Source organism: Phyllostomus hastatus, unplaced genomic scaffold (assembly GCF_019186645.2).
Source record: "Phyllostomus hastatus isolate PE091 unplaced genomic scaffold, TTU_PhHast_1.1 phas_contig_948, whole genome shotgun sequence".
In the NCBI taxonomy this organism is placed as follows: domain Eukaryota; kingdom Metazoa; phylum Chordata; class Mammalia; order Chiroptera; family Phyllostomidae; genus Phyllostomus; species Phyllostomus hastatus.
This window is the reverse complement of record NW_025333993.1, coordinates 1,702,194-1,726,957: the sequence shown is the minus strand read 5'-3', so window position 1 is coordinate 1,726,957 and position 24,764 is coordinate 1,702,194. Positions and strand designations below refer to the sequence as shown.

Sequence of the window (24,764 nt, the reverse complement as noted above, 5' to 3'; positions counted from 1 at the left end):
CGGGACCCAGGAGAGCTTGCAGCGCGGGCAGAGAGCGAGTCGCCAGACTCGGCGCCACCATGGCCACCGTGGACCTGGAGAAGCTGCGGATGTGCGGGGCCGGCAAGGCCATAGGCGTGCTGACGAGCGGCGGCGACGCTCAAGGTGGGCGGGGCGCGGGGTCTGTGTCGCAGGCGGGCGGGGGGCGTCCACCTGTCCCCCCGCCACTCAGCGCGCGCGCCTGCCACCGTCGGCCAGGACCTGGGCTCCGCGACTTCCCGTCTCCGGGGTCAGCGACTTCCCTTATCTGATACCTCCAGTCCCCCTCCTGTCCCTAACGCTTCTCATCGGTTCCCCTGCCCTCCCCGCCGCGCCTGGTCGCCCGCGTACGTGCCGCACGCCACGGCTTCCGCGCCCCGCCCTCGCGCGCCCGCGGAGGTGTGTCTGCGCTCCGGCGGTGGCCCGGGGATACTGCGCGCGGGGCAGGCGCAGGGGCTGGCTGCGGTCTCCCCTCCCTGCGGGGAAGCTCCCCACCCCGCTTCCCGGAGGCACGTGTCTGGAGACCTGTTTCCTGAAGGCCGTGCTGAGCTGGTCGGGTTCCGGAATTCCATGAGAGCCAGGCTTTTCCTGGTTGTGAAATGAGACCTGGGGACACTTGAGTCCTGCAGCCACCGCCTCCAGGGCGCCTCTGTCGCCTGCATCCCTCCAGTCCTCTCCCCTTTAACCTAGCTGGCGGGGAGGGCGGGGAGAGGTAGCATACCTACCCAGAACAGCCCCTCAGTCTCGTTTTGAGGCCAGTGAGGGAGGGGGTACCTGGGGGAAGTGGCTTGGGGCTTGCGAGTTCCCTTTAGCTCAGACCTGTTCTCACTCCCCTGTACAGGGGAAAACCTGTCAGGGTCCTGCAGTCCAGGCCTCGGGGAGAGGAGCAGGTACCCTGCCTGGGGGGCGGGGGGGGCGGGGGGGGCGGGGGGGGCGGGGGGGGCTATCCCAGCGGCGCCCCCACCTGGCAGCCCAGTCTGGTCCTGAGGGCTGTTTTTCAGCGCCTCTGACCTGGGCTGGCCAGCTCAGCACCTGTGGTGCTGGGCCAGGTGGCTGTACCCTGAACCCCAGGAGAGACCTTGAGTAGACCAGGAAGAAGGACTGGAAGGGAAGGAGCCAGCACCCTCAAGCCGCACAGCTGGGCTCGGTCCGCCTCCCTCCAGATCAGAGAGTGTGGACATCCCCACCCCTACCCCCACCCTGCCCCCACCTCAGGAACTCCTCAGGGACTCCCCGTTCCCCACTCAGAGGTGGAAAGAGGCTTTTGCAAGCCAGGGAAGGAAGGAAGAATTGGCCTCTGTCTGTGTCCCCAACTGCAAGGGGCCTTTCCAAGGATTCAGGCTGAACCCTTAGCGCCTGGCCTGGCTGGCAGTCAGTGTGCCCTCCTGTACCTCCACAGCCCCTGGCGGCCGGCGCTGGCTGCCTGTCCCTGTCTGCCCCATGGCCAGGGGGCCTGGGCTGGGGTGAGCGGGCTCCGAGGGTAGCCTTGGGGAGGACACATCCTCCTGTGAGATTAGACTTCCGGAGAGGACACACCCTGAGAGGGCTGGACCGACCTCACCAGACAGGCCCAGAGGGGCCGGTGAGGCCCCGACTTCCATGGGTGGTGCGGACAGAGTGGTCTCCACCCCACGCCGCTGCCTGCGCGGTGGAGGCAACCGCACCCGGGGGGTTGGAAGGGCACTGCGTGCATTTAGGTCAGGGTGCAAAGCTTGTCTGAGCTGTGGCCCTGGTGCCTCTCACAGAACAGGCCGCGCTTCCTGGACGCGGCTGGAGTGTGGCCGTCCACACACCCTCTGGCTGACCTTCACGCCTTTCTCTGAAGTCGCCGCTCCCCCAGAGCTCTGGCAGCCTCCACGTCTCTCCCACCCACAGACACGGGGGCGAGCCATGGTTTCTGGTTGAAGCCACACTGGGCAGGACCGCACAAACTCCCCCAGCCTAGGGCTCTGCCTATGCCTCGACACAGACGCAGGGCCAGGGGGTTCAGTGGCAGAACGTAGCCTTTCTGGTGTGTAAGTTCTGGACCCAGGCCGCAGGTGAACCCCCACCTGGCTCCCGCCGCTGCCTCTGCGATCCGGCTCCAGACGCAGGTGCTCGGGCTGTCTCCAGGCTCGCCCCACGGCTTCCACGGAAAGGCTGACCTCATGGAGACCTGGTGGTGCCCCCTACGCCCTCCCGGGGCTGCCTGCCTGGGTCCCGCATGGGCCCTCGAACGTCTGTCCTCCTTTGTCCTGTGAGTGCCCTCCCTGGTTGGCGCAGGGCTGACAGCAGTGGGCTGAACGGGGGACACCCTGATGGGCACTTGCCTCCACCCCCCCACCATGCTAGTCTGCTGCTGTCGGGATGTGCGCACCAGCCAACCTCCGGAGCAGAGGGCTGGACCCAGGTCCCGGTTGGCCCAGCCCTGACCAGCCCTGTGACCTGACCCCAGCACTTCCTTCCCTTGGGCCTCAGTTTCCCCTTTTGTAAACAGAGGGGGAGGAGGCAGGACAGGCCACCTGGCAGGTTCCTTCTAGTCAGCCTGGAAGCGGCGTCCTCTGCCAGCTCGGGGGCCTTACTGACCGCAGGCAGGGTCGATAAGTCGAGGGACGGCAGTTGTTTGAGGATGTCAGGGGACTTTGTGCAGAAGAAATGGGAGCTGGGTGAAGTAGCCCGTGCCGCCCACCGCCCCACCCCACGGCCACCGCCTGTGCAGGGCCTGCCTGGTCTTGTCGATCACTAGGACACTGATGTCCTGTATTTGCAGGTGAGGGTTGAGCTTCCTGACTCCCCTCCACATCTCGTGTGTCCCAGCCAGGCCGTGTCTCCACGTCACCTGTTACTATAGTGTCCTGCTGAGCCCGGTGTCATTTCACTGTCACCGTCTCGTACGTTTTGTTTTCCTGGGAGCTGCCCGTATAAAGCCCCAGACACACCGACCTCAGTCACTCGGGCGGCACGGTGGGTTTCCTCCGGCAGGAAGTCATGGGACGTACCGCCCCCCGGTCCTCTCGGAGGGACGAGGGTCTCGTGCTCCCTTGGCTGGCACACCGGCTGCTCTCCTGCCTGCTCGGCCCACGGGCCCGGGGACTATTCTGAGGAAGAAAAACAGATGAAAGGGCTGCTGTCTCCATGGCATCCGGTTCCGGTGGGGGCGTTCTTCTCCAAAGGGCTGAGGACGGTGCTCTACTCCTGGGGTGGCTGGAGTCCGCCAGGCTGGCTAGTGAGGTGGCCGTGCCCTCAGGCTGGCCTGTGCAGCAGCTGGCCGAGGCAGGGGTGGGTGACCGGAGAGGTGTCTGGATGGGATCGCGGGCGTGAATCCCTGGCCACTGCTCTTCCACCCCCATCCCCTCTCCTCCCCCTGTTCTCAGCTGCTGGCCTCCTTCCGGCCTGCCCACGGTGGGGCCTGCACCGTGAGCCTGCGGTGGGCCCAGAGTGGCCTTGCCAACGAGGGTTGCTGGGGAGGCAGATACCCCAGAGTGGACTGCCTGCTACCATGTTGGTGCCCACTGTGGGGTTGATGCTGTCCCATCTTCCTCAGCGCCTCCCACCCCACCTGGGAAGGCAGGGCGGGCAGGGCAGCCGGTGGCCCGTGAGCCCCCCCCAACCACGGGCAGCAACTTTCGAGCTTCCAATCTGGGCTCTTGGGGCAGCCCCGCTGTCTGGGGGGGAGGTGGGGTGCTCTCCGGGCTCCTGCCCCCATGGACAGACTCTGCTACCCTACTTCCACGCGCTGGAGGGACACGAGCCATTCATGACTTATTTAGAAAGGGGGTTCTCCGGTTTCAGCCCTGTGTGGAGGCTGCGAGTGTGGCCCCTGCCCTGACGTGCGGGCGCCCCATGCCAGGAGCCCCGGGTGCTGCATGTTGAGCAGCTGGAGCCTCGGCTGCATGTGGGGACAGGGCGGCTCACTGTGCCTGAGGAGGGGTTGGGGTGCCCTCCGCTGCTGGGGCTCTGGCAGGTCCCTACGGTCCCCCAGGGCCTGGGCTTCTCGCCTGTGGATGGGGTAGAGGTTGAGAGTCCTGACACTGAAGCCTCCACGTGGACCACAGGGGATGCGAGGGACCCCGGCAGCCGCGGTGCTCCCGCAGGACGCCTGAGCGACAGGCACTGCCCGCCCCCTCGAGCTCAGGGGCCTGGACGGCAGGGGCTCCCGGCGTTTGTATAGGCCTCCCGGGCAAAGGCTCCCGAGGGCGAGGACAGGCCGCAGGGTGTGCGTGTGCCCTCTAGCCCGGTGCTGGGATGACGGCACGGGGTGCTAGGGACTGGATGAGCCTGAAGTGACGTCTGCACACGCCTGGTGGCCACACTCACACTCAGGCTGAGTCAAGCCAGATGAGGGGGTTTCCTGGTTCAACACTGGGGCAGCTTGTTTCCCAACGCTCCCAGCTGGAAGGACTGGGCTTCCCCCTGTGCCCTGGGGCTGGGCCCCCCCACTCCCGGCTCGGTGCCCCCCCTGGAGGAGGCTGCTCTAGGGTCCCGACACCTGTGCATCTCTGCTGACGGTGTGGCCTGATTTCCTGGCAGGTATGAACGCCGCCGTCAGGGCTGTGACGCGAATGGGCATCTACGTGGGAGCCAAGGTCTTCCTCATCTATGAGGTAGGGCTGAGCGGGGTCCAGGCCCCACACCGTTGGGCTCAGCAGGGCATCACGGGGGACCGAGGGGCCACACCTGCCTTGTCCCACAGTGGTCACTGCTGTTTCAACTTGAGGCTTGGGCCCAGAGGGAGGGGTGAGTGACTGCTCCGGGGTGTGGGTGAGGAGCCTTTCCCCTAGCCTGGGTCCTTGTTTGGTGGGCCACGTGCCTGGGGAGGCAGGAATGCATAAGCTGCTGTCTTCCTCCTCGGAAGCCTCGGACCTCAGCCCCCACCTGTCGCCCCGCCCTCCTGCACCCCCTCACACACACACAGCCTGTGCGAATCCTCTAGGTGACAGCAGCAAACAACCTCCTTCGGACCAAGTGGCAGAGTACTGTTCTCTTTCGTCCTAGCCAAACTTCTGCCCCCAGGGCCTCATCCTTCACCTAAATCCCCGTGTCACATTTGGGGCTGACTCACACACACACACACACACACACACACACACACACACGGCGGAATTCCTTCATTGCCTCGTGGTTTCCTGGAGGCACTAGGTTATTTTGTTTTCATTTTCTTAGGCAAGAAGTAGCAAAGCCCGGCCTCTCTGCTTTCCCCATGCCTCCCTCCTCACCCTGTGGGCTGTCCCCACCCCTGCCCCTGGCCCCACGGTGGCCCGGCCACACCCAGCCGTGGCTGCAGGAATAAATGAGCAGCGGTTTGCAGGCCCCTCTCTGCTGCAGGGCTCTGGCCCCCCGATGAGGCTGGGGCCCTGCAAAGCCCCAGCTTGTCTTTGGGGAGCAGGTCTTCTTAGACTCTCAGCTGCTGGATGGGGGGGGCCCACACCCTGACAATGGTCTAGAGTCTTCTGGAGGACGGGGACATTCTGCAGGGAGTGGCCTAGGTTTGGTGGCTTCCAGGCCCGGAGGGGTGGGTTCAAACCCTGCCTGAGGTTGTCCCCCTGTGACGGGTGCATCCCTTCCCCTCCTGGACCCTCCGTTTCTTCTTCTATTAAGTGGGGATACCGACTCCTTCTGTGTGGGGAGGTTAGGGCACAGAAGCGAATGCGAGCTTGTGAGTTCACATTCACCGAGAAGGGCTCAGTGAGTGGAAACGGCTTTCATTCGCCCAGGAGCTGAAACTGAACCCCTGGGCTCCGAGTCCACGCAGAGTCGCTGCCAGCGACGCGTGTGGCCTGCAGCCGGTTCTGGGGCTGCCGGGGGCCTGCCCTGGGTGGGGGAAGGGAAGGGATGTGGGGAGGGTTGCGGTGGCACAAAGTGGACCGAGTTGTGCAGACACATTCTCGAAGGTTCCAAGGCTAGGTAGGAGAGGAGGGTTGTATCTGTGAGGTTTTTCTTAAAATGGTGTTTTATTTTTCAGGTACAGCTGACATACAATAGTATGTTAGTGTCAGGTGTACAATCAGTGACTAGACATATGACTTATAAAGTGATCGCCCTCACAAAGCCAATGCCCACTTGACACCATACATAGTTATTACAATGCTGTTGTCCACTGGGCCCGCCCCTGGACGGTGTCGCTTCTGCAGGTGGGTGGTTGGCACTTTGATGTGGCCTGAGGCTGTCCACTGCGGGCTCTGGGGCCTCCTGGGGGGTGCAGACCGGGTCAGTTGCTGCCTGTGTCCTGCCTGGAGACGCCCTGTAGGAGCTCCAAAGCGACCTGCAGGTGGCTGCTGCTTGTACTGGGCTTGGAGGGGCCTGAGAGGCCCAGCCGGGAACCAAGGCCGGCTGCTGCTTGTGCTGGGCCTGGGGCCACTTAGCAAGGGCTACGGAGCACGCCGAGGCCGGATGCTGCCTGCCTAAGAGGTTTTAGGAAAGTCCGCAGCGTGAACCAAGGCCGGTCATGTGTATGGGAAGTTACTGGAAGTGGCTTGAGTGGGCCCAAAAGTTGGGTGGGAGGGGTCTCAGGGAATCACCGGGGTGGGTGAGGCGAACAGCATGAACCAGGTTGATGGAGGTTCAGCCGCGGTGCCTGCCTGCCCGCTCGGTGGGACCGGGGATGCCCTGCAAAGTAACATCGGCCTCTGCCAGCACTTCTGTCTGGGAGGAAGCTGCCCCTTCTGCCCTCACCCTGATGCCAGACAGTTCAGTGCCTCCCCGCATATCTCTGGCGCCTTTCAAGCTGCTGGCCCAGTGCTGGAGCTCAGGGGGCGTGAGTCCGAGTACGTCCGTGCGGGGGCCCCTGGGAGGAGCTGCCTGGGACTCCAGAAGCCCTCCGACTCAGCCACAGACCCCACCGGTTTCCACGGCCAGAGTCACGGGGACTCCTCTTCCTGGCACTGGACCCCTGGGCAGGGGGGCCGGTGTGGGGCTGGGACCCCTCCCTCCTCGGGGGACCTCCCCAGCGGGGACACCCCTCCTGGTTTTTAACCACCACACAAGGGGTGGGGCCGTCTGGGCCTGGCTGCTTCTTTCCACCCTGAGTTGCAGGCCTGTGTTCAGCGAGGTCTCGGGCGGTTCTGAGTGATGGTGGTCCTACCGTTTACTCGTAACTCTGATGTGGTTGTGGGAGGCGGTGAGTGCCACGTTACCCACACTGCCATCTTGCCTGCAGGCTGTAATCTCCGTTCCCTGTATTCTGAATTCAGCAGAAATGGCATGCTGGAACTTACAAAGGCTAGACCAAAAAAAGTCTAAAGCTGTCTTCCAAGTCCCTCAGTGGAGATTTGGGGCGGGGGGAGGGGGCAGCTGCCATTCGAGAAGTCCTACCACCCTGAGGTTGCTGTGCTGTGAGGGTGGCCCAAGCTGCCAGGCGGAGAGGTCGGCTCAGCTCCCAGTGGCTCCAGCCAGCGTAGCCCAGGCTGGATCACGGAGGATGAGAAGCCCCGTGATCTGCAGGGTGCCGTCTGCAGGACCAGGAACGCTGGCCTAGGAACGCTGGCGGTGTGAGTCCCGTTCCCTGTCCGTCCGGTCCTGAAGGCCTGAGAGCCAGGAGCACCAGTGTCCCAGGGCAGGAGGAGGTGGGGTCTTGGCTACAACAGAGCTGTGTCCTGAGACTGTGATTGGAGCCGGTGCGCCGCGGGGTGGGCAGGGCCCAGGCTGGCTCTGTGCCTGGGCTCTGTGCCCAGTCCTGGGTTTTATAGACTGAGATCTGCCTGTCGGTGGAGTCGCTTGCTCCGGGCAGTGCCTGCTCTGGATTTTTGGGTAATTTTCCTGTTTTTCTGTGCAGGGGTGGCGGTGGCAGGGCTGGCTTGTGTCCTTGTGGTCAAATTCCTGGCCAGAGAGTGGGGGAGGGAAAGAGGCAGGGAAGGGAAGGACATAGCCCAGCCTAAGCTGTAGAAGGTAGCTTGGTGGTCCCCAGATGGGGGGGGTCTCGCTCCTCCTGTGCCTGAAGACCTTCCTCTAGTGTTCCTGCTCGCCAGCCCGGGCTGGGCTGTAGGCCCCGAGGTGGAGAAACACTGCACCCTTCCTCATGTAGTGGCCCACCTCCACTCTTGGGGGTGGGGGCATTTGCCCCACGCCCCTCCACGGCCTGCGGCCCAGGACCCTACAGACCTGGGGGACAAAACCACAAGGCTGGAATGGCCAAAGGGAGGAGGCAGAGAGGGAGTAGATGCCCAGAGCTAAGCTGGGTTCCAGCGCCAAGCAGGAGTGGTGGCTCATCCATTACTTCACTGGAGGGGCTGGAGGACTGCCTGGAGGAGGCGGCCCTGTTTATCTGAGCTCGGTGGTGCCACGTTGTTTCACCACTTATAAAATGCACCCGTCCTCTCTCCAGACTGTGTAAAGAACTCCTGATAAGAAAGGAGTAGCCACACAGTAGGGGTCATAGACAGGACACCTGACCAGGCGCTTCTCACAGAGCTGGTCCAGACGGCCAGTGGCTTATGGCGTAGACACACAGCATGTGGTCACCTGGGAAACTGACACACTGCCACCTGCAGGGACCCACATGCAGCCGCCGGGGCGAAGACTCGCACGCCCGGTGCTGTGGGGTGGAGCACCCGGAAGCCCGGCTGCGTGGCTGGCGGGTGAGGAGGCCAGCAAAGCCCGCGGGTGCCCGTGAGCCGCCGGTGGCAGGGCACGTGCCCCACACTCAGGAGCCCTTGTGCAGGGGACGCATGTGTGTTCTCAGCAGCCTTGTTTCTAACCGTCTCAAGCTGGAGACCTCCACATGTCTGCCATGGGTGCACAGGTCCTGACGCTGGGGCGTGCCCCGCGGTCTGGGGGACAGCAGCGGGCTCCAACACAGCTGCACGCAGTGACGTGGGGCTGAGGGAAACCCAGACACGGGGAGCAGACGCTGCTGTCGTTTCTGTGTCTAATCCAGGCCCTTAGGGGGCAGGACCATGGGTTCCTCTCGGAGGGAAGGTCCCAGAAGGGCAGAGGAGTGCGGGGCGCTGGGCCGCTGGGTGCTGGGCACGGTGGCCTGGGTGTGGCTCGAGAACCCTCACCTAGTGGGCCACCTGTGGCAGAAGTGAGTTCCCTGTGAGGTACACTGTGCAAAATGCCCTCGCCAGCCCCACAGGGGTGTTCCGGAGGCCCATCTGGGTGCCCTGGCGTCACCCTGGACAGCCAGCCCCTGACCGTTGGCCAACCTTGGCTTCATCATCCAGGGCCCTGGGGTGGCAGGGGCGGGCCCGGTGGTCAGGACCACTGGGCCTGCTTCCTGCCGGATGGGGTTTTGGCCAGGTTCCCGGTCCCCTGCTCTCAGGTGAGGGGTTGTCCGGCTGCTGCGGGCGCCTGTCTCATGCCTGCGCCCCCCGGTTTCAGGGCTACGAGGGCCTCGTGGAGGGAGGCGAGAACATCAAGCCAGCCAACTGGCTCAGCGTCTCCAACATCATCCAGCTGGTAAGGCCCGCGTGAGCCCTTCGTGTCTGTGAGCATGAGGGTGCACACCGGAGACACGCGGACACACGGGTGCATGCACGGGAGCGCCCCCGTCCCGCCTGGGCTCAGCTCCAGGCCGGCCGTGCCACGGGGCTGCCGTGGGTCGAGGAATCACAGGGGCCCTGACACATCTCCACTGCAACAGCTCGCCCTCCGTTGCAGCTAAGGGTGCGGGGAGGGGAGGACATGGCACAGCATCAGAGTGGCCTCTGTACCTGGCCTCCCAGTGACCAAGGCCAAGGCTTCCCTCCAGCTTACTGAGGGTGGGGGGCAGGCACCTTGCTGGGCCAGGACTCAGGAGGTGGCTTTCGAACCATGTCTCTGTGGGGAGTCCCTCATCCTCCCACAGAGCTGGGACAGTGGTGCAGGCATTTGTCACCTGTTTATGCCAGGCTACCAGGTGACACCTGGCTCATTCAAGGGGCTGGTCATCAATCACGAGGCACAAACGGGTCAGTGGGAGCAGCAGACAGACGGTTCTGGACCCCAGTACCTGGCCGACCCTGAGGGGGCCGCCCACCACTCCTGCCCAGAGCAGATGGCAGTGATGGGCTGTGTTCTCTTGGCACCTGGGGACAAGCGGGTTTGCCCTCTGGCCCTCGCTGGTCCAGCACATAAGCAGGGGGCAGGACATCCAGGGACGGCTGCGGGGTGCCGTGGGGGCAGAGGAGGGAGGGTTTGGGCTCTGCCTCCAGGGTGACACCACTGGGCCAGCCCATTTACGCCTGGGGCCGGCCCAGAGTGTCCCAGGAGGGGCGTGGTGGGCGGGGGAGGGGTGGGGTGTGGGGCTCTTTGTTCTGGTGGTTGGGCAGACAGGTGTGTGGGGGCAGGCAGGTGTGTGGGGAGGGCTCCCTGGTGGAGCCTGGCTGAAGCTGAGCGGGTGGCCGTCACGTGAATGCTAGCCTGAGCTGCCCCGTCCCCTTGGAGCTCAGGGTTCTCCCGCGTTGTTGCCTGGCCCGTGCACACACGTGTGTGCCCCCAAGTGTGTGTGTGTGTCCACACCCATGCGGCCCCTCAGTTTCCAGAGCCTGCTCACTTGGTTCCCTTGTTTGAACTTCCCAGTCCTGACAGGTGGATATTCTCCTCATCATCCATCTGAGGAGGAAGGCCCAGGGGGTGGGGGCTCCTGCCTGGGCTTCTCCAGGAGGCCTTGGACTCCGCCCCCTCAGTTCTACAGGGTCCACCAGTCCCCTCCCCCCCCGCCCAGCACCAGGTCCCTGCAGTGTCCTCACGGGGTCCCCCGCTGCCCTGTCGGCCACGGCTGCTGTCCCCCCTGTGCAGGGCGGCACCGTCATCGGCAGCGCGCGCTGCAAGGCCTTCACCACGCGGGAGGGGCGCCTGGCAGCGGCCTACAACCTGGTGCACCGCGGCATCACCAACCTGTGTGTCATCGGTGGAGACGGCAGCCTCACAGGAGCCAACATCTTCCGCAGCGAGTGGGGCAGCCTGCTGGAGGAGCTGGTGAAGGAAGGTGGGGTCGGGGCCAGGGCCTGCCTGGGCGGGCGGGGGTTGCACGGAGGCTAGCGCACCTGCCTTGCCGCTGCTGGGCCGTGGGTGCGGGCAGGGTGAGGGGAGGCGGGTGAGAGTCGTGGGCCTGGCCCAGCCGAGGTCAGGACAGCGACCCTGGGCGGCTGCAGAAGCCCTCGGCTGGGTTTGGCCGGTTGAGCCAGAGTCCCTGGAGCCCAGCATCCGGGACCGCCAGGCCTGGTGGGCGGCCGTCCTAGGCTGACTCACCCCACGCTGTGTGGGCCAGTCTTGTCTGTAATTGATTCCTGGGCGTGGGTTGCAGACTGTCATCATTTGCATAAGTGTAACAGTTAATATTCGGTAACACCCAAGGCACCTAGTCACAAGGTTGCCAGTCGGGGAGCGACCTCTTGAAATTCAGTCCCTGCCACTTGTGTGGGGTCTGGGAATGAGGGACACAGTCACTAAGGTGGCCCTGGAGGTCTCCTGCTTGCGGTGAGGCGTCTGTACTCAGCATTAGGGGTTCAGCAACCCCCTCCCCGCTTGGGAGTCCTGTGGCAGGACCGGGGTAGGGGGAAGCCGGGCCTGGGGACCTTCCCGGGCCACACTGCCGCATGGGCAGGGGGAGAGGTGGGGTCTCTTGCCCCGTGCTGTGGCCAGTGGGCCTCAGCCGGCCCCCGCTGCTGCTCCCCAGGCAAGATCTCGGAGAGCACGGCTCAGACCTACTCGCACCTGAACATCGCTGGGCTGGTGGGCTCCATCGACAACGACTTCTGCGGCACCGACATGACCATCGGCACGGACTCGGCCCTGCACCGCATCATGGAGGTCATTGACGCCATCACCACCACCGCCCAGAGGTGAGAGAGGCCCCCGGGCTGCGCCGGCCCAGGCCCGCCTTCAGGCGAGCAAGCGGGGGACCTGTCCTCCTGGCCAGGGGTGAGGCCGCCACTCTGCAGGGCCAGCAGGGGCCCTGGGTGCTAGTGCATCCCTCGGGGGGTGGGGGGGTTGGTCTTTGTACTGCTGCTAGCCAGCGATGGCCAGGCCCAGGCAGGTAATGGCCTTCAGCCCCACCGGCAGAGGTCAGTGAAGGCTGGCCAGGTATCCAAGGCCCCATGTGTCTCGGACGTGTGGCTGCCCTGCAGACCAGCAGGGCTGTCTGTCTGTCTGCTGCTTCCGTGCTCACCTTGCCACCCAGGCACTCCTGAGGCAGCGCTGGCCGTGGGTGGTGTGGCTCAGCCTCTGTGGCTCGAGGGCGGCTGTTTCCGCCGGCCTGCGAGGCCGGGCGGGGAGCCTAGCTCATGGAGGCTCAACATGGACGCCTCTGTCCTGTTCCTGTCCACAGCCACCAGAGGACCTTCGTGCTGGAGGTGATGGGGCGGCACTGCGGGTAAGGGGGCTGCCCTGGTCGCTGGGGGGTGCGGGGGCAGCCGGGAGCAGAAGCCGGGTGTGGTGCCTCCATGACACCTGGCCCAGGGCAGGGGCTCGTTGAACGCTGTGCATGTGGGAGTCCACCTCTGGGGCCGGTTGCAGGGGGGACAAAGGACGTGAGGCCCAGGTGACACAGGTCTGGGGTCCGGGCTGCTGGGTCCAGCCCCGAGCAGGTGGCCTTCCTGCTCCTCCAGGTACCTGGCCCTGGTGTCCGCCTTGGCCTCGGGGGCCGACTGGCTGTTCATCCCCGAGGCGCCCCCCGAGGACGGCTGGGAGAACTTCATGTGCGAGAGGCTCGGCGAGGTGAGTGCGAAGGGTCTTCTCACCTGTAGCCATTTGCCTCGCCCGCCCCTAGCCGGAGGGCCCCATTCCCAGGCCTGCAGCAAAGCGGTGCCCCCAGCCCGCCCCTCCCTGCTCCCAGGAGGGCCACGGGGTCCCTGCTGGCCCCTCCTCCCACGGGTTGTGGGCCTCAGGAAGGGCCGGTGGGTGGCAGCTGTGTTGGGGCAGGTGACCGAGGTCGCTGAGCCCGGGGACGTCTCTGACCCAGACCCGCAGCCGGGGGTCGCGGCTGAACATCATCATCATCGCCGAGGGCGCCATCGACCGCAACGGAAAGCCCATCTCATCGCACTACGTGAAGGACGTGAGCGGAGGGGCCCCGGAGCCGCCCGGGGGGTGTGGGTGGGACGGAGGCAGGGCCTGGTGGCGGGTTGGGCCCTTTATCTTCAGCCCCAAGCACTCTCGCTGGGGCTCTCTCCCCGGGCACAGGAGGCTCCCGGGGGCTCCCTTGGGGACAGCCCGGTAGGGGGTGTCCCAGACGTCCTGCCCCAAAGGCCAGGGCTTCCCCCCACACCCGGTGGGAGCCCTCCACCCACTGGTTTCCAGTCTGCATTCCGAGCATGTTCCTGCAGGGCCAGGCCCGCCTGGGACCCCCCCATCCACACACCCACCTGGAAAAACACAGGCAAACATGCCCCTGTGCACCCACTCACTCACTCACATGGAAATGCACACACGGACACGCACACCCACGTACACAGAAACACATCCACACACTTACACACTATGGACCTGAACCCAGGGCCAGCTCTCTGCCCCAGGGACCCTGGGGCGCTGACACCCTGGGATCCCTCAGGCCTAGCAGGAAAGGGGTGAAGGCCAGGGTTTGGGGCCTGTGTGTGTGGGGGTGGGACAGTGGGGGTGGGCAGCGAACCTAAGAACCCCCTCACTCTCTCCCGATGAGCAGCTGGTGGTGCAGAGGCTGGGCTTTGACACGCGTGTGACTGTGCTGGGCCACGTGCAGAGGGGAGGGACCCCGTCAGCGTTCGACCGCATCCTGGTAGGTGGGGTGTTGCTCTGGTCCCCGGTGCGTGTGTGTGTGTGTGTGTGTGTGTGTGTGTGTGTGTGGCACGTGAGCCTCTCTTCACTGTGCCTGTGCTCACGGGTGAGACCGAGGTAGGCCCCTCCGTTGCTCTGCGGGGGTGGGAAACGCAGACCTGGGGACCTGTGCCCCTGTCCCTGCCCCATGAGTCAGCAGCTTCTGACCCCCCGATGGCGGCTGAGGCAGATGCTGGGAAGCAGCGGCAAGGCCTGCAGCTCAGCCCTCCTGCGGTCCGATGCTTGGCGGTTCCGAGAGTGGCCCATAGCCGAGGCCACCCCAGTTCTTACCCGTGGGGGAGCCAGGCGTTGGGGAGGGGTGTGCTGGGTTCTGGCCCCAGTGTGCCATTCTCATCCTGATGACTGCTGGGTCCCCCCTCGTCCTCTGCAAAGTGGGAGCCAGGCTGCAGACAAAGGGAGACAGGGTCTCGGGCCAGGGAGGCCCCACGGGTGGTGAAGTGCCTGCGTGCGAGGGCTGGTCTCCCCAGGGTGGGGGATGGATGCCGCCTGGGCCGCCATGCTGGTGTGAGGCTGGATGACCTGCTCGGACCCTCAGCGAGCTGCAGCTGCCGTACTGCACCGAGCCTCTCCCAGGGGGCAGTGCGTGGTCTCCCCAGTCCCACACAGAGCAGCAGGACCCTGGCCTCACAGAGGCGCCGTGTCGACCTGGCCGGGTACCTCTGCACCCTGCGTGAGGCCTTGGGTGCACTCGGAACAGCCTCCTGATGGTCCTGGGACGTCAGGGCCGAGCACCGACCCTCCACCGAGCCTGGGCGGCAGAGATGGGCCACAGTGGGCCTGGGGTCTCCCTGGCTTGCGGGAGAGCCAGCTGGCCTGCCGGTTCATGGATGCTGGCGGAAGACAGGCGATGCCTGCGCTGGAGACACAGGACAGTGTGTTGCTCACAGCCGGGGCAGCAGCATTTTGTCTGGTCCCCGAGCCCCGCCCCCACAGGGTGGCACCTGCACACGCATGGGTCGGGTTACGGGGGGAGAAGCCTGAGCTCAGGGAGCCCCAGGCATCCCTGATGAGCCACCAGCACGTGCTCCTGAGGGAGACTGGAGCCTTCTTCTGTGGCTGTTGCGGAAACAAACCCAACCAGCTGGCGCCTCGCTCCCGGAGGGGCAGGAGGCAACAGAGGCCCGGGGCGCGGTCTGCAAACAATGCAGGAGCAGGGGACACACCTCGCTGAGCTGAGCACAGCGACTGCTCGCCTTGCTGTCTCGCACGCCTGTCTGTCCCCGTCGGCTGTGCCAGGACCTGCACTGGGGTGAAGGGAGGGTGGTCCCTAGATGTTTTAGCTGGCCCAGCCCACCAGCCCACGTCCTCCGGTGGCACACACGCCAGGGGAGCCCCGACATAACGGAGTCCCAGTCGAGAACCTGTGTCCTGGGGGAGAGAACCCTGGAAACCCCGTTCCAGTCCTGGCCCTTCCCGTCGGGCTGCGTGACCAGGGGCCCGCCGAGCGACTGCGGTCCTGGGGTGCGGGGCCACACTGCCCCGGTAGAGCTGTGCGGGACCCCATGAAGCGGTGCTGGGTGCGCTGTTGTGAATGTGGCGTGTTAAGTTGCTGTTTCTGCCCTCATTTGTTCTAGAAGCTTTGTCCGGTACATGTGGGAGGAGCTCTGAAAGTTGAGGGTTTTCACATGGCGTGGGTGCTGGCTCAGTGGGGCCCCCCCGAGCAGAGAAGGGCCAAGTGAGTGCGTGTGTGCACTTGTGTGTGCCCGTGTGTGCACACGTGTGTCCGTGCGTGCCCGCGGAGGGGTGGCACCTGAGCCCTGCACCTCCCCCGCTCAGAGCAGCAAGATGGGCATGGAGGCGGTGATGGCGCTGATGGAGGCCACGCCCGACACGCCGGCCTGCGTGGTCAGCCTGTCGGGGAACCAGTCCGTGCGGCTGCCCCTCATGGAGTGCGTGCAGGTGGTGAGTATGCAGCGCCCCCTGCCCTCAGAACCCCTGTCCTCCAGGCCCCTCAGGGCTCCGGGCAGGCTGCCTGCACAGGCCCCGCCCCCAGCCTCGCCTCCTCCGTGTGTGTGTGTTGGGGGAGGGTGGTGCCGGTCCTGTCTGGGGGTGTGCTGCCCCGGCCCCCTAAGCCGGCCTCAGAGTATCAGAAGCCAGCAGTCCTGGGGAGCGGAATGAGCACGACCGCAAGGTGGGAGGAGCCCTGCGAGAGTGGGCGGAGCCCAGCGAGAGTGGGAGGGGCCCTGCAAGAGGCTGGGCTGAGCTGTCACTCAGCTTCCTGGAGCCAGTGGCCATGGATCTACCTTGCAAATTGGGTGGTGCAGATTGGGGGTGTTGGGGGCAGAGATGGGAAGGAGGAGGAGTGGGTGGCTGGAGCCACTGGGTGAATTGCGGTAGACCGCGTGAGGGACATTTGATGTGGCCGGAGAAGGGGCCTCCAGGAGGGGGAGTGGGAAGGGAGACCAGAGAGGCTGAGAGGCTGGGCGTGGGGCCACTGGCCCCTGCCCTGCAGGTGGGAAGGACCCTGCAGCTGAGGGTGGGAGGGTGGGCAGGCGGAAGTGGGAGACTGGGCCTCCCTGGTGCTTCCCTTGGAAGAACCTCCTGCCGTGACTTCCACCAGCTCTGCTTCTGGGCAGGCTGAGCGCTGGCTATGGGTCTGGGGGCCAGAAATGGGCCTCAGCCTCTGTTCCCAGGACCCTGGCGGGGTCCCCAGAGGCTGAGACAGAGCCAGGGTGGCTGGGAAGGACCCCATGACCAGGCCAGGTGGGGCGCGCCCAGCCGCAGCCAGCTCTCTCGATCGCTGGCCTTGGCAGGGACCGCTGCTGGGCAGGTCTGGGGCGGGCCCACCGAGTCAGGTGGCTGCTGTGCATGCTCCAGGCCTCCCCCAGCCCGTGCTTTCCTCTCCTTTAAGACCAAGGAGGTGCAGAAGGCCATGGACGAGAAGAGGTTCGACGAGGCCATCCAGCTCCGCGGCAGGTGAGGGCCCGCGGGCAGGGTCCACGGCAGACTCCTGGCAGCTCGCACACGGCCGTGCCCCCGCACACAGGACATGCGTAGCTGTTGAGGGGGCCTCTGAACCTCTCCGGAGACCCCTCCTTCCATGCATGTGTGGCCTAGCAGTCTGCAGTTAGGAAGGGGGCCTCAGTGGTCCCCGAGGAGGAAAGCAAACCGGCTGTGGGGCAGCCGGTGGACGGGAGCTGCCCACCCGGGGCAGGCTGGACTCTGGGACTGGCTTAGCTGAGAGGGGTGTTGGGATCACGTGTCCTGTGGGGTCTTCCACCACCTAGTGACGGCACCCAGCCTGGGGTGGGGACAGCAAAAGAGAGGATGGGCCTCCTTCATGGCTGAGCAACGGGCCAGGCTCTGTGCTCTCTTGTGTGGCTGTGGGCCGTGGGACTGGGCTGTGGCCGTGGGTGGGGTTGGGGAGAGGACCATGGGTGTGGGCTGCACAATGGCCGACCGGCTTTCCTTCCAGGAGCTTTGAGAACAACTGGAACATTTACAAGCTGCTCTCGCACCAGAAGATCTCCAAAGAGAAGGTGAGGCGGTGTAGGTGGCAGAGCCCGTGGGTCAGGGTTGGCCCGTGGGGTCAGCCCGCTGCTGCCCGCCCAGGGGGCAGGGGGCTCCTCGCCGGCCCAGCTAGGCCAGGTACCTCCCTCCTGTGGGGCCTGGGCTGTGAGTTGGGAGGGTCAGGCCCGGCCTCTGCTAGACCAGCAGCTGCCAAACAGCCAGTGTCCCGGCCTGGAGATTATGTTGGCCGCTCGCTTCTCAGACAGTTGTAAGAAATTAAATCAGGCCCACAGAGGTAGCTCAGGAGAGAAGGCATCGACATTTACAAGCCATTTCAGGAGAGCTGACCCCCTGGGGAAACAGCCTCTTTTCAAGAGGAGAATGGTGGCAGGACTTGTTTCTGAGGTCCTGGGGGACAAGGAGAGGGCCCCATCATACCTGGGTTGGCCGGTGGGTGCTGGAGCTGCCGCCCCCCGGAGCTGCCACCATAGGGGTGGCCACCGGGGGAGTGGAAGCCACCTCGTGGCAGAGCCTGCAGGGTTGGTAAATGATTGGTGTGGCCTTTGTCACTGACATTGTCACCACCTTGAGGAGACCTCTGCAGTGTGTCTCTATCCATGTCACCGTCCATGGTCCGGCCCCCCTTTTATTCCAGGAGCTAATGAGGGACGGGCAGCAGCCCCCTCCACCTGCCCCCACCCGACACACACAGCAGAGTGGTCTGCACGTCCCCTCCCAGAACTGGCTGGGGCGGAACCGCCTCTGGGCAGCCGGGGGTGTCACCAGGACCCGCTGCCCGGCGGGGCCCCTGGGCACCTGTGGCCACAGAGGCCGGGTTCGTACATAGGTGAGACGGATGTGAAGTAACCTGTCAGTAATGCCTTACACGTTGATTGCAGGTGGAGGTGATACTATTTTGGTTGCACCAGGTGAAATGAACCAGAGTAGTATCATCTGCTTGCTTGTACTTAACGTGGGTCCTGAAAACTTACAATGGCGGTGGTCCTTTGTCTCTCTGTGCTTTCGCACCACCAACCAAAGCCTTGGGGGTGCTGGATGCTGACCCCCGAGTGTGGGGTGAGCGCTGAGGCTGCTGGGCAGGCGTGGACTCTGGCTGGAACTGCCCTGCAGCCAGGCAGGGGTGCTAGGCCAGTAGGGACCACACCCTGCTAACGCCCGTGGCCAGCCCCCTGCAGTTTGTGAGCGTTTGCGCTTCCCCAGAAGCTTGCGGTGTCCTGAGGACGGATACTTGCCACTCCTCCTGGGGTCAGGCTGGCGCGAGAGGCTCCCTCCCATTGACCTCGGTCTGGTCGGTGGTCCCTCCCCACCCCCGTGCTCATGCTCTTGTCCCGTCCCCTTCTCTAAGACCCCGTTCTCCCTGGCCATCCTGAACGTGGGGGCCCCGGCGGCCGGCATGAACTCGGCCGTGCGCTCGGCGGTGCGCTCCGGCATCTCCCAGGGCCACCGGGTGTACGTGGTGCACGACGGCTTTGAAGGCCTGGCCAAGGGTCAGGTAGGTGCGCGGCGGCAGGGCCTGCGGGCCGTCCGCTGACTTCCTGCCCACCACCCTCCCACCACCCAGCTTGCTCACAGGCAAACCAGGGACTGGAACGGGCCAGTGAAAATGCGGAAACGGCCAGTTCGGGGCCCATGAAGGAAACGGATCAGAGGATGGGGGAGAGGGGTTAGCTCCTGGGGTGGGGGCACGGGACCACATTAGCCGCCCGGCCCAGGCACCTGGGACACGCTCCCTCTGAGCACAGGCCCGTAGCCTGAGGAGGAGTCAGCCAGCACCTTGGCCTGTGCCCCTGAAGCCGTGCCTCCTTCCTGCAGGTGCAGGAAGTCGGCTGGCACGATGTGGCCGGCTGGCTGGGGCGCGGAGGCTCCATGCTGGGGACCAAGAGGTGAGCCGCTGGCCGCTGGGAGATCCAGGGTGCACACTCAGTGGGAAGGGGGGTGCACAGGGAAACCCATCCTGGGCTCTGGGCTAGGCCCCCCTTCCAGCTGGTGACCAGAGTGGGCTACAGACCCCCCCTGCCTGGGGCTTCCTGGCTGCGGGCTCACCTGGGGTCACCTGCGTAGGGGGAGGCTGCTAGGCTGCCCCGTCCCTGCAGAGAGCGCACACAGGGAGGCCCCAGGGTCGAGGGGCTCCTCCATCCCCTGGCAAGTGCCCGGCAGGGGCACTGAGTGGGTGCCGGGCTGCCCCCTCCCCGGCGGGCCCCACGGGACTCAGGCACTGAGCCTCTGCGTCTGCCTCTGCCCGGGAATTGTGTGCACCCTGCCCCCACCCGGGGCCCACACTCTCCTGCAGTCAGGTGCAGGCCAGAGGCAGGTCGGGTGCAGGTTGTGTGTGTCTTTCCAGCCCCGTGGCCTCTGCAGATGCCACGTGTCCACCTCACTGTCTCCCCCTGCAGGACGCTGCCCAAGGGCCACATAGAGAAGATCGTGGAAAACATCCGCACGTACAACATCCACGCCCTGCTCGTCATCGGAGGCTTCGAGGTGAGGCCGCCGCCGGGGATGGAGCCTGGGCATGCGGGGGCGGTACCTGAGAGCATCTCCCTCTGTCTGGGGTGCTGGGGTGGCCCTTCCAGAGACCCCGTGTGCAGGGCGGTTGTTGCCAGGGTCCAAGGAAAGTGGCGCTGGGCTCTGGGAGGTTTTACCTTCTCCCGAGGCTTCACAGCTCAGACTACAGCCAGCAGTCGGGGTGCTGGCGGGAGGTGGGGGCAGGAGCGGGGGTGGCTCTGGCCAAGGGACAGGGAGCAGCACTCTGTCTGGTCCCTGCAGAGGGGTGGGGCACTGTGGGCAGGGGTCCTGAGCGGCCTCGCCCCCACCTGTGTGGCTGCCTCACAGTGTGGCTCTCAGGAGGATTTGAGCCACCGGTGCTGCTGTGTGACTGTGCTGTCAGCAGCCCTAGTGACGGGCAGACAGATATTCTTGCTCTCCCTTGGAGGAGCCCCAAACCCCCGCCAACTGTAGGGAGTGGGTCGGGTCAGGGCAGCACCTGTGGGCCTCCTTCCTGTCCTCCCTAAACCCCACTTTCCTTGGCCAAAGGGGCTGAGGAGCTCCTTGCGGGGGGAGGGGGTCCTGCCTGCCCGACCCACCCCGGCCCAGCCTCTCGGGTCCTGACCGCCCACCCCCCACAGGCCTATGAGGGCGTGTTGCAGCTGGTGGAGGCCCGCGGCTGCTACGAGGAGCTGTGCATCGTCATGTGCGTCATCCCCGCCACCATCAGCAACAACGTGCCGGGCACGGACTTCAGCCTGGGCTGCGACACCGCGGTCAATGCCGCCATGGAGGTAGGGCCTCGCTCGAGGTGCAGACGCCAACCACCCACCCACCTACTTGAGTTCCCTTTTCTCAGTTCGGAGTGAGGAGCATTATTACCTCTCACGTCATCATTAGTATCTGACCTCTGGTGTACCACGGCCAGCACTGGCAGTGGGACCCTCCCCCTATACAGATCAGGGAGACCCCCACAGTGATGTCCTTGGTCCGTACCCAGTAGATGCCGGTGACACCCCCGTTGTCCTCCGGGGGCAGAATCACCCCGGCTGAGGGCAACCACATGGCCTGTGGTGAGCCCACAGCCTCCTCCTGACCCTTGGTCAGCTTTGGAGGGAAACTGGGTCCCTGCATGCAGCATGGTGGGTCCCCGGGGCCCGCCGGGGAGGACTCTGACCACCCCTGGCCCCCCAGAGCTGTGACCGCATCAAGCAGTCGGCCTCGGGGACCAAGCGCCGGGTGTTCATTGTGGAGACCATGGGGGGCTACTGTGGCTACCTGGCCACCGTGACCGGCATCGCCGTGGGGGCGGACGCCGCCTACATCTTCGAGGACCCTTTTAACATCCAAGACTTAAAGGTGAGCCGGGCTCTCGGCCTTCTCCTGCTTCGGGGCTGAGCGGGTCCCTTCCTAACATACATAGGAGGCTGGGCCTGGCCGAGGAGCTGCATCCCATTGCCTGTGGGGACTCTGGCCTGTGACCTACCTCGCAGTGCCCTCCTGCCACCCGCAGCCTGAATGCACCCCCCATCACCCCTGGGTCACATTGACCCCACCTGTCGGGTGGTCTGGAATGTTCCTTCCCAGACCACCTGCCTCCTGGCTGTGGGGGGCGGTGCTGGCTGCTCTCCCGGCCCTGGCTCACTGGGTGGTCCCTGGCTCCTGCAGGCCAACGTGGAGCACATGACGGAGAAGATGAAGACGGAGATCCAGAGGGGCCTGGTGCTCCGGTGAGGCTGCGGGTGGGCCTGGGCCGGGAGGAGGGTCTGCCTGGGCCGTGGCGGGGGCTTCCAGACCCTGGGCTGTGGGGTCAGAACAAGGTGGAGGGGGCCGTGGGGAGGGGCGGGGCGGGCAGAGTCGCCATTCCCCAGAGGCCTGTGGCCTGGCCCAGCAGGCTCCCCGTCCGTCGTCGGGGAGGCCTGGGCGGGCTCCCACTTATAACTCCGGTCCCCTGTCCTTCTCCCCAGAAATGAGAAGTGCCACGATCACTACACCACGGAGTTTCTGTACAACCTCTACTCCTCCGAGGGGAAGGGCATTTTCGACTGCAGGACCAACGTCCTGGGCCACCTGCAGCAGGTACGGCATGGGGGAGTGTGGCCCCTGCCTGCATCTGCACGTGGGCCAAGGGGCCCAACAGGATGCAGCAGGATGAGGACCTCCTGCACGCACAGCTTCCTGGGGCCCCCGGGTGCAGGTGGTTGCCTGCTCCTCCCTCCCAGCTGGGACCGAAGCGCTTATCATCCCATCCCTCAGGCAGGGACACCTCGCTCTGTCTGCTGAGGCCTCCTCACTGGCCAGGAAGGGCTGGGCCAGGCCCCCTGTTGTCACCTGTACCTGCCACTTCCCCTCCCTGTCTCAGCCACCTAGTGGCCCTGCAAGGAGCCAGAGTTGTGAGGTTTCCCAGCCCCGCATGAGGACTGTGTGTGCCCCAAGGGCTCCCTCCCCTGGTGCCCCATCCAGTGCCTAGTCTGCCCACCGCCTGCCCTCTGGTACAGTGGCGTTCGGGCCAGATCTGAGGCGGAGAGCGGCCGGGGTGCCACAGGCAGAGGAGGCGGGGTGTCAGAAACTGGAGGGCTCACCGGAGGCCTCCGCGGGGCCCAGGTTTGGGACTTGTGGGGACAGGGCCTGCCTCGGCCGGTCCCCGCCCTGCAGGCTGGACCGTGGTCTCACCCGCTGTGTTCCAGGGCGGGGCTCCAACCCCGTTTGACCGGAACTACGGGACCAAGCTGGGGGTGAAGGCCTTGCTCTGGGTGTCCGAGAAACTTCGGGCCGTCTACCGCAACGGTATGTACGTGGGGGAGGGGGCTCCTCCTGCCCTCGCCCTCTGCCCCGGCCCTGGGGGCGGGGCTGAGTGCGTGCCTCTGTCCACAGGGCGGGTGTTCGCCAATGCCCCTGACTCGGCCTGTGTGATCGGCCTTCAGAAGAAGTCAGTGGCCTTTAGCCCTGTCACCGAGCTCAAGAAGGACACTGATTTTGAGTGAGTCCCTCCCACGTGAGGGTGGCCAGCGAGTGCGCAGGGATGGGAAGGGGTGAGCCGGGCCAGCTAGGCTGTCAGGTCTGAGTGCACACACTCCCCGCTCTGTCCTTGGTGGGGTCCTGAGTCCGTCCTGGGTGCTCACCCCAGAGGGCCAGGGACCCGACACCACCACTGAGGGCCACTCCTGTGGGGCGGGCAGGGCCAGGGTTCGGAGGAGGGGTGTGGTCCCAGGTGGAGGCTGCAGCTGAGGAGGTGCCCTGACCCCTGCCCTGCCCCGCCCCGCCCCAGGCACCGCATGCCCCGGGAGCAGTGGTGGCTGCACCTGCGGCTGATGCTGAAGATGCTGGCGCACTACCACGTCAGCATGGCTGACTATGTGTCTGGGGAGCTGGAGCACGTCACCCGCCGCACCCTGAGCGTGGACAAGGGCTTCTGAGGCTGCCCGCCACCCCTCTGGCTGCCACGCCCTTCTCTGCCAGGCCGCCGCCTGGAGCCTGCAGGCAGGCAGGCAGGCGGTGGGCAGGCTGCGGCCCTCTCTCAGCCCTGCCCTGGGGGGCTCATGGCCTCGCCTCCAGGACAGAGCACCCAGGGCACCGACCTTCCGGCCCCAGGGGACACGGAGCGTCCTAGCCTGGACACACTGCCCCTCCTTGGCCCCCCCGCATGGCCCTGAGTCTCTCCCCATGCCGGCCCTTCACCCTCACTAGCTCTTGGGGTCCAGCGCCCGGGTGTTTGTGCCAAAGGCAGTGTGTCCCGGGGGGCCTTGCTGTGCCCCTGCTCCTGAGCACTGGGCGCTGTGGTTGGGCAGAGCTTGTCATCTTTTGTAGGAATAAAGTCACCCCAACAGAGGAGTGCCATTGATCTGTGGAAAGTAGGGCCCGTGGGACTCCGTAGGGAGGCTGGGCCTGCTGGCGGTCGGCAGAGGGGTTGTCCCTTGTCCCCTCTGGGGCTGTCCTCAGGCTCCGGGGCTGGGCTGGGTCTCCGAGATATGTGTCCTCTGCAGCCACACTCTCCTCCTATGACCAGCAGGCGCCTCTCTGCTGACGGGGCGGCCTGAGGCTCCCCGGCCCTGTCCCGAGCCCTTCCCAACTGTCCTAGGGGTGACCTGAGACCCCTCAGCCTTGTCCTGAGGGGTGACCTGCGCACCCCCTGCCCTGTCCTGACAGGTCACCTCAGCACCTTCAGCCCTGTCCTAAAGGTGGCAGGCCTGGCCTCCCCCAGGCCAAGGATTTCTCAGCCTGCACCCCAGGCTCTGAGCCTGACCTTTACTGGCCCCCAGACGTACCCTGGGCTGGGGTCTCTGAAGCAGAGTCAAGGGTCCTGGGCAGGTGGCTAATGTGAGAGAGGTTGGGGGAGATGCTAGTGGGGGTGTACAATCAGGGGCGGGGGGAGGCACCAGAACCTCATCGCCAGGGCCGGGGGCTGACCCACCAGGAGTCCCAGGGCCGCCCTGAGGAGCCTCCACCCGCAGCGCAGCGCCGACGCCCAGGAGGGTGAGCTGGACTGGACTTCGCCGAGCTGTGCCTTGGCGGGACCCGGCACCCCTGAGCTCGCGGCCCCATCCAGGCCTCTTCCCACCGTGGCTGCCTGGGCACCGAGTCCAGGGCTGCTCCAGCCTGCACCCCCGCCCTCAGCCGCTGCAGAGGCTCAGGACGAGGCTCTGGGGCCCGTGAGGTTTTGTGGGGAGGCCCACAGGCCACATCGGGGGTTCTGGGCAGAGGGTCTCCTGCTGGGGCCTGGCTTGGTGGCTCCAGGGACCAGGTTGGGCCTTCACCCCTCAGGCTGCCTTCATGCCCTGACAGGACGTTGGCAGGAAGCCTTGGTCACTCCGGGGAACAGCAGATGTAGCTGGACGAGCCCTGTGCTGGGGGCCTGCACCAGCCTCGCCGCGCTGGCCCAAAAGCCTGAGCGCTCCTGGGTGCTGGAGCTGGGCGCTGGGACCACTCTGCCTGCCATGAGTGTGGGCTTGTCCCGGGCAGGCTGAGCCACGCGTCCTCCTGGGCCTGTCCTGTCCTGCGCAAACTGGGGCCGGCAGGACACACACAGGGTGTGACGCCAGGATCTGTGGCGTCCAAGATCCCTGCTTTCAGGGCTGCTCGGGAAG

General features: G+C 65.5%; 1 protein-coding gene across 1 annotated transcript; it reads left to right on the top strand.

The window, feature by feature from the left end:
• Nucleotides 1-23,508, top strand: PFKL (phosphofructokinase, liver type). The gene is made up of 22 exons (XM_045852580.1): nt 1-144; nt 4,528-4,601; nt 9,313-9,390; nt 10,711-10,900; nt 11,591-11,756; nt 12,242-12,286; nt 12,522-12,630; nt 12,875-12,970; nt 13,574-13,666; nt 15,502-15,627; nt 16,577-16,641; nt 17,141-17,204; nt 18,542-18,688; nt 19,009-19,079; nt 19,590-19,677; nt 20,322-20,474; nt 20,875-21,039; nt 21,349-21,410; nt 21,648-21,759; nt 22,368-22,467; nt 22,555-22,660; nt 22,949-23,508. Exons 1-22 carry the CDS (start codon nt 60-62, stop codon nt 23,094-23,096), a joined length of 2,343 nt encoding a protein of 780 aa, XP_045708536.1. The 5' UTR covers nt 1-59; the 3' UTR covers nt 23,097-23,508.
• Nucleotides 23,509-24,764: the final 1,256 nt, after the last annotated feature.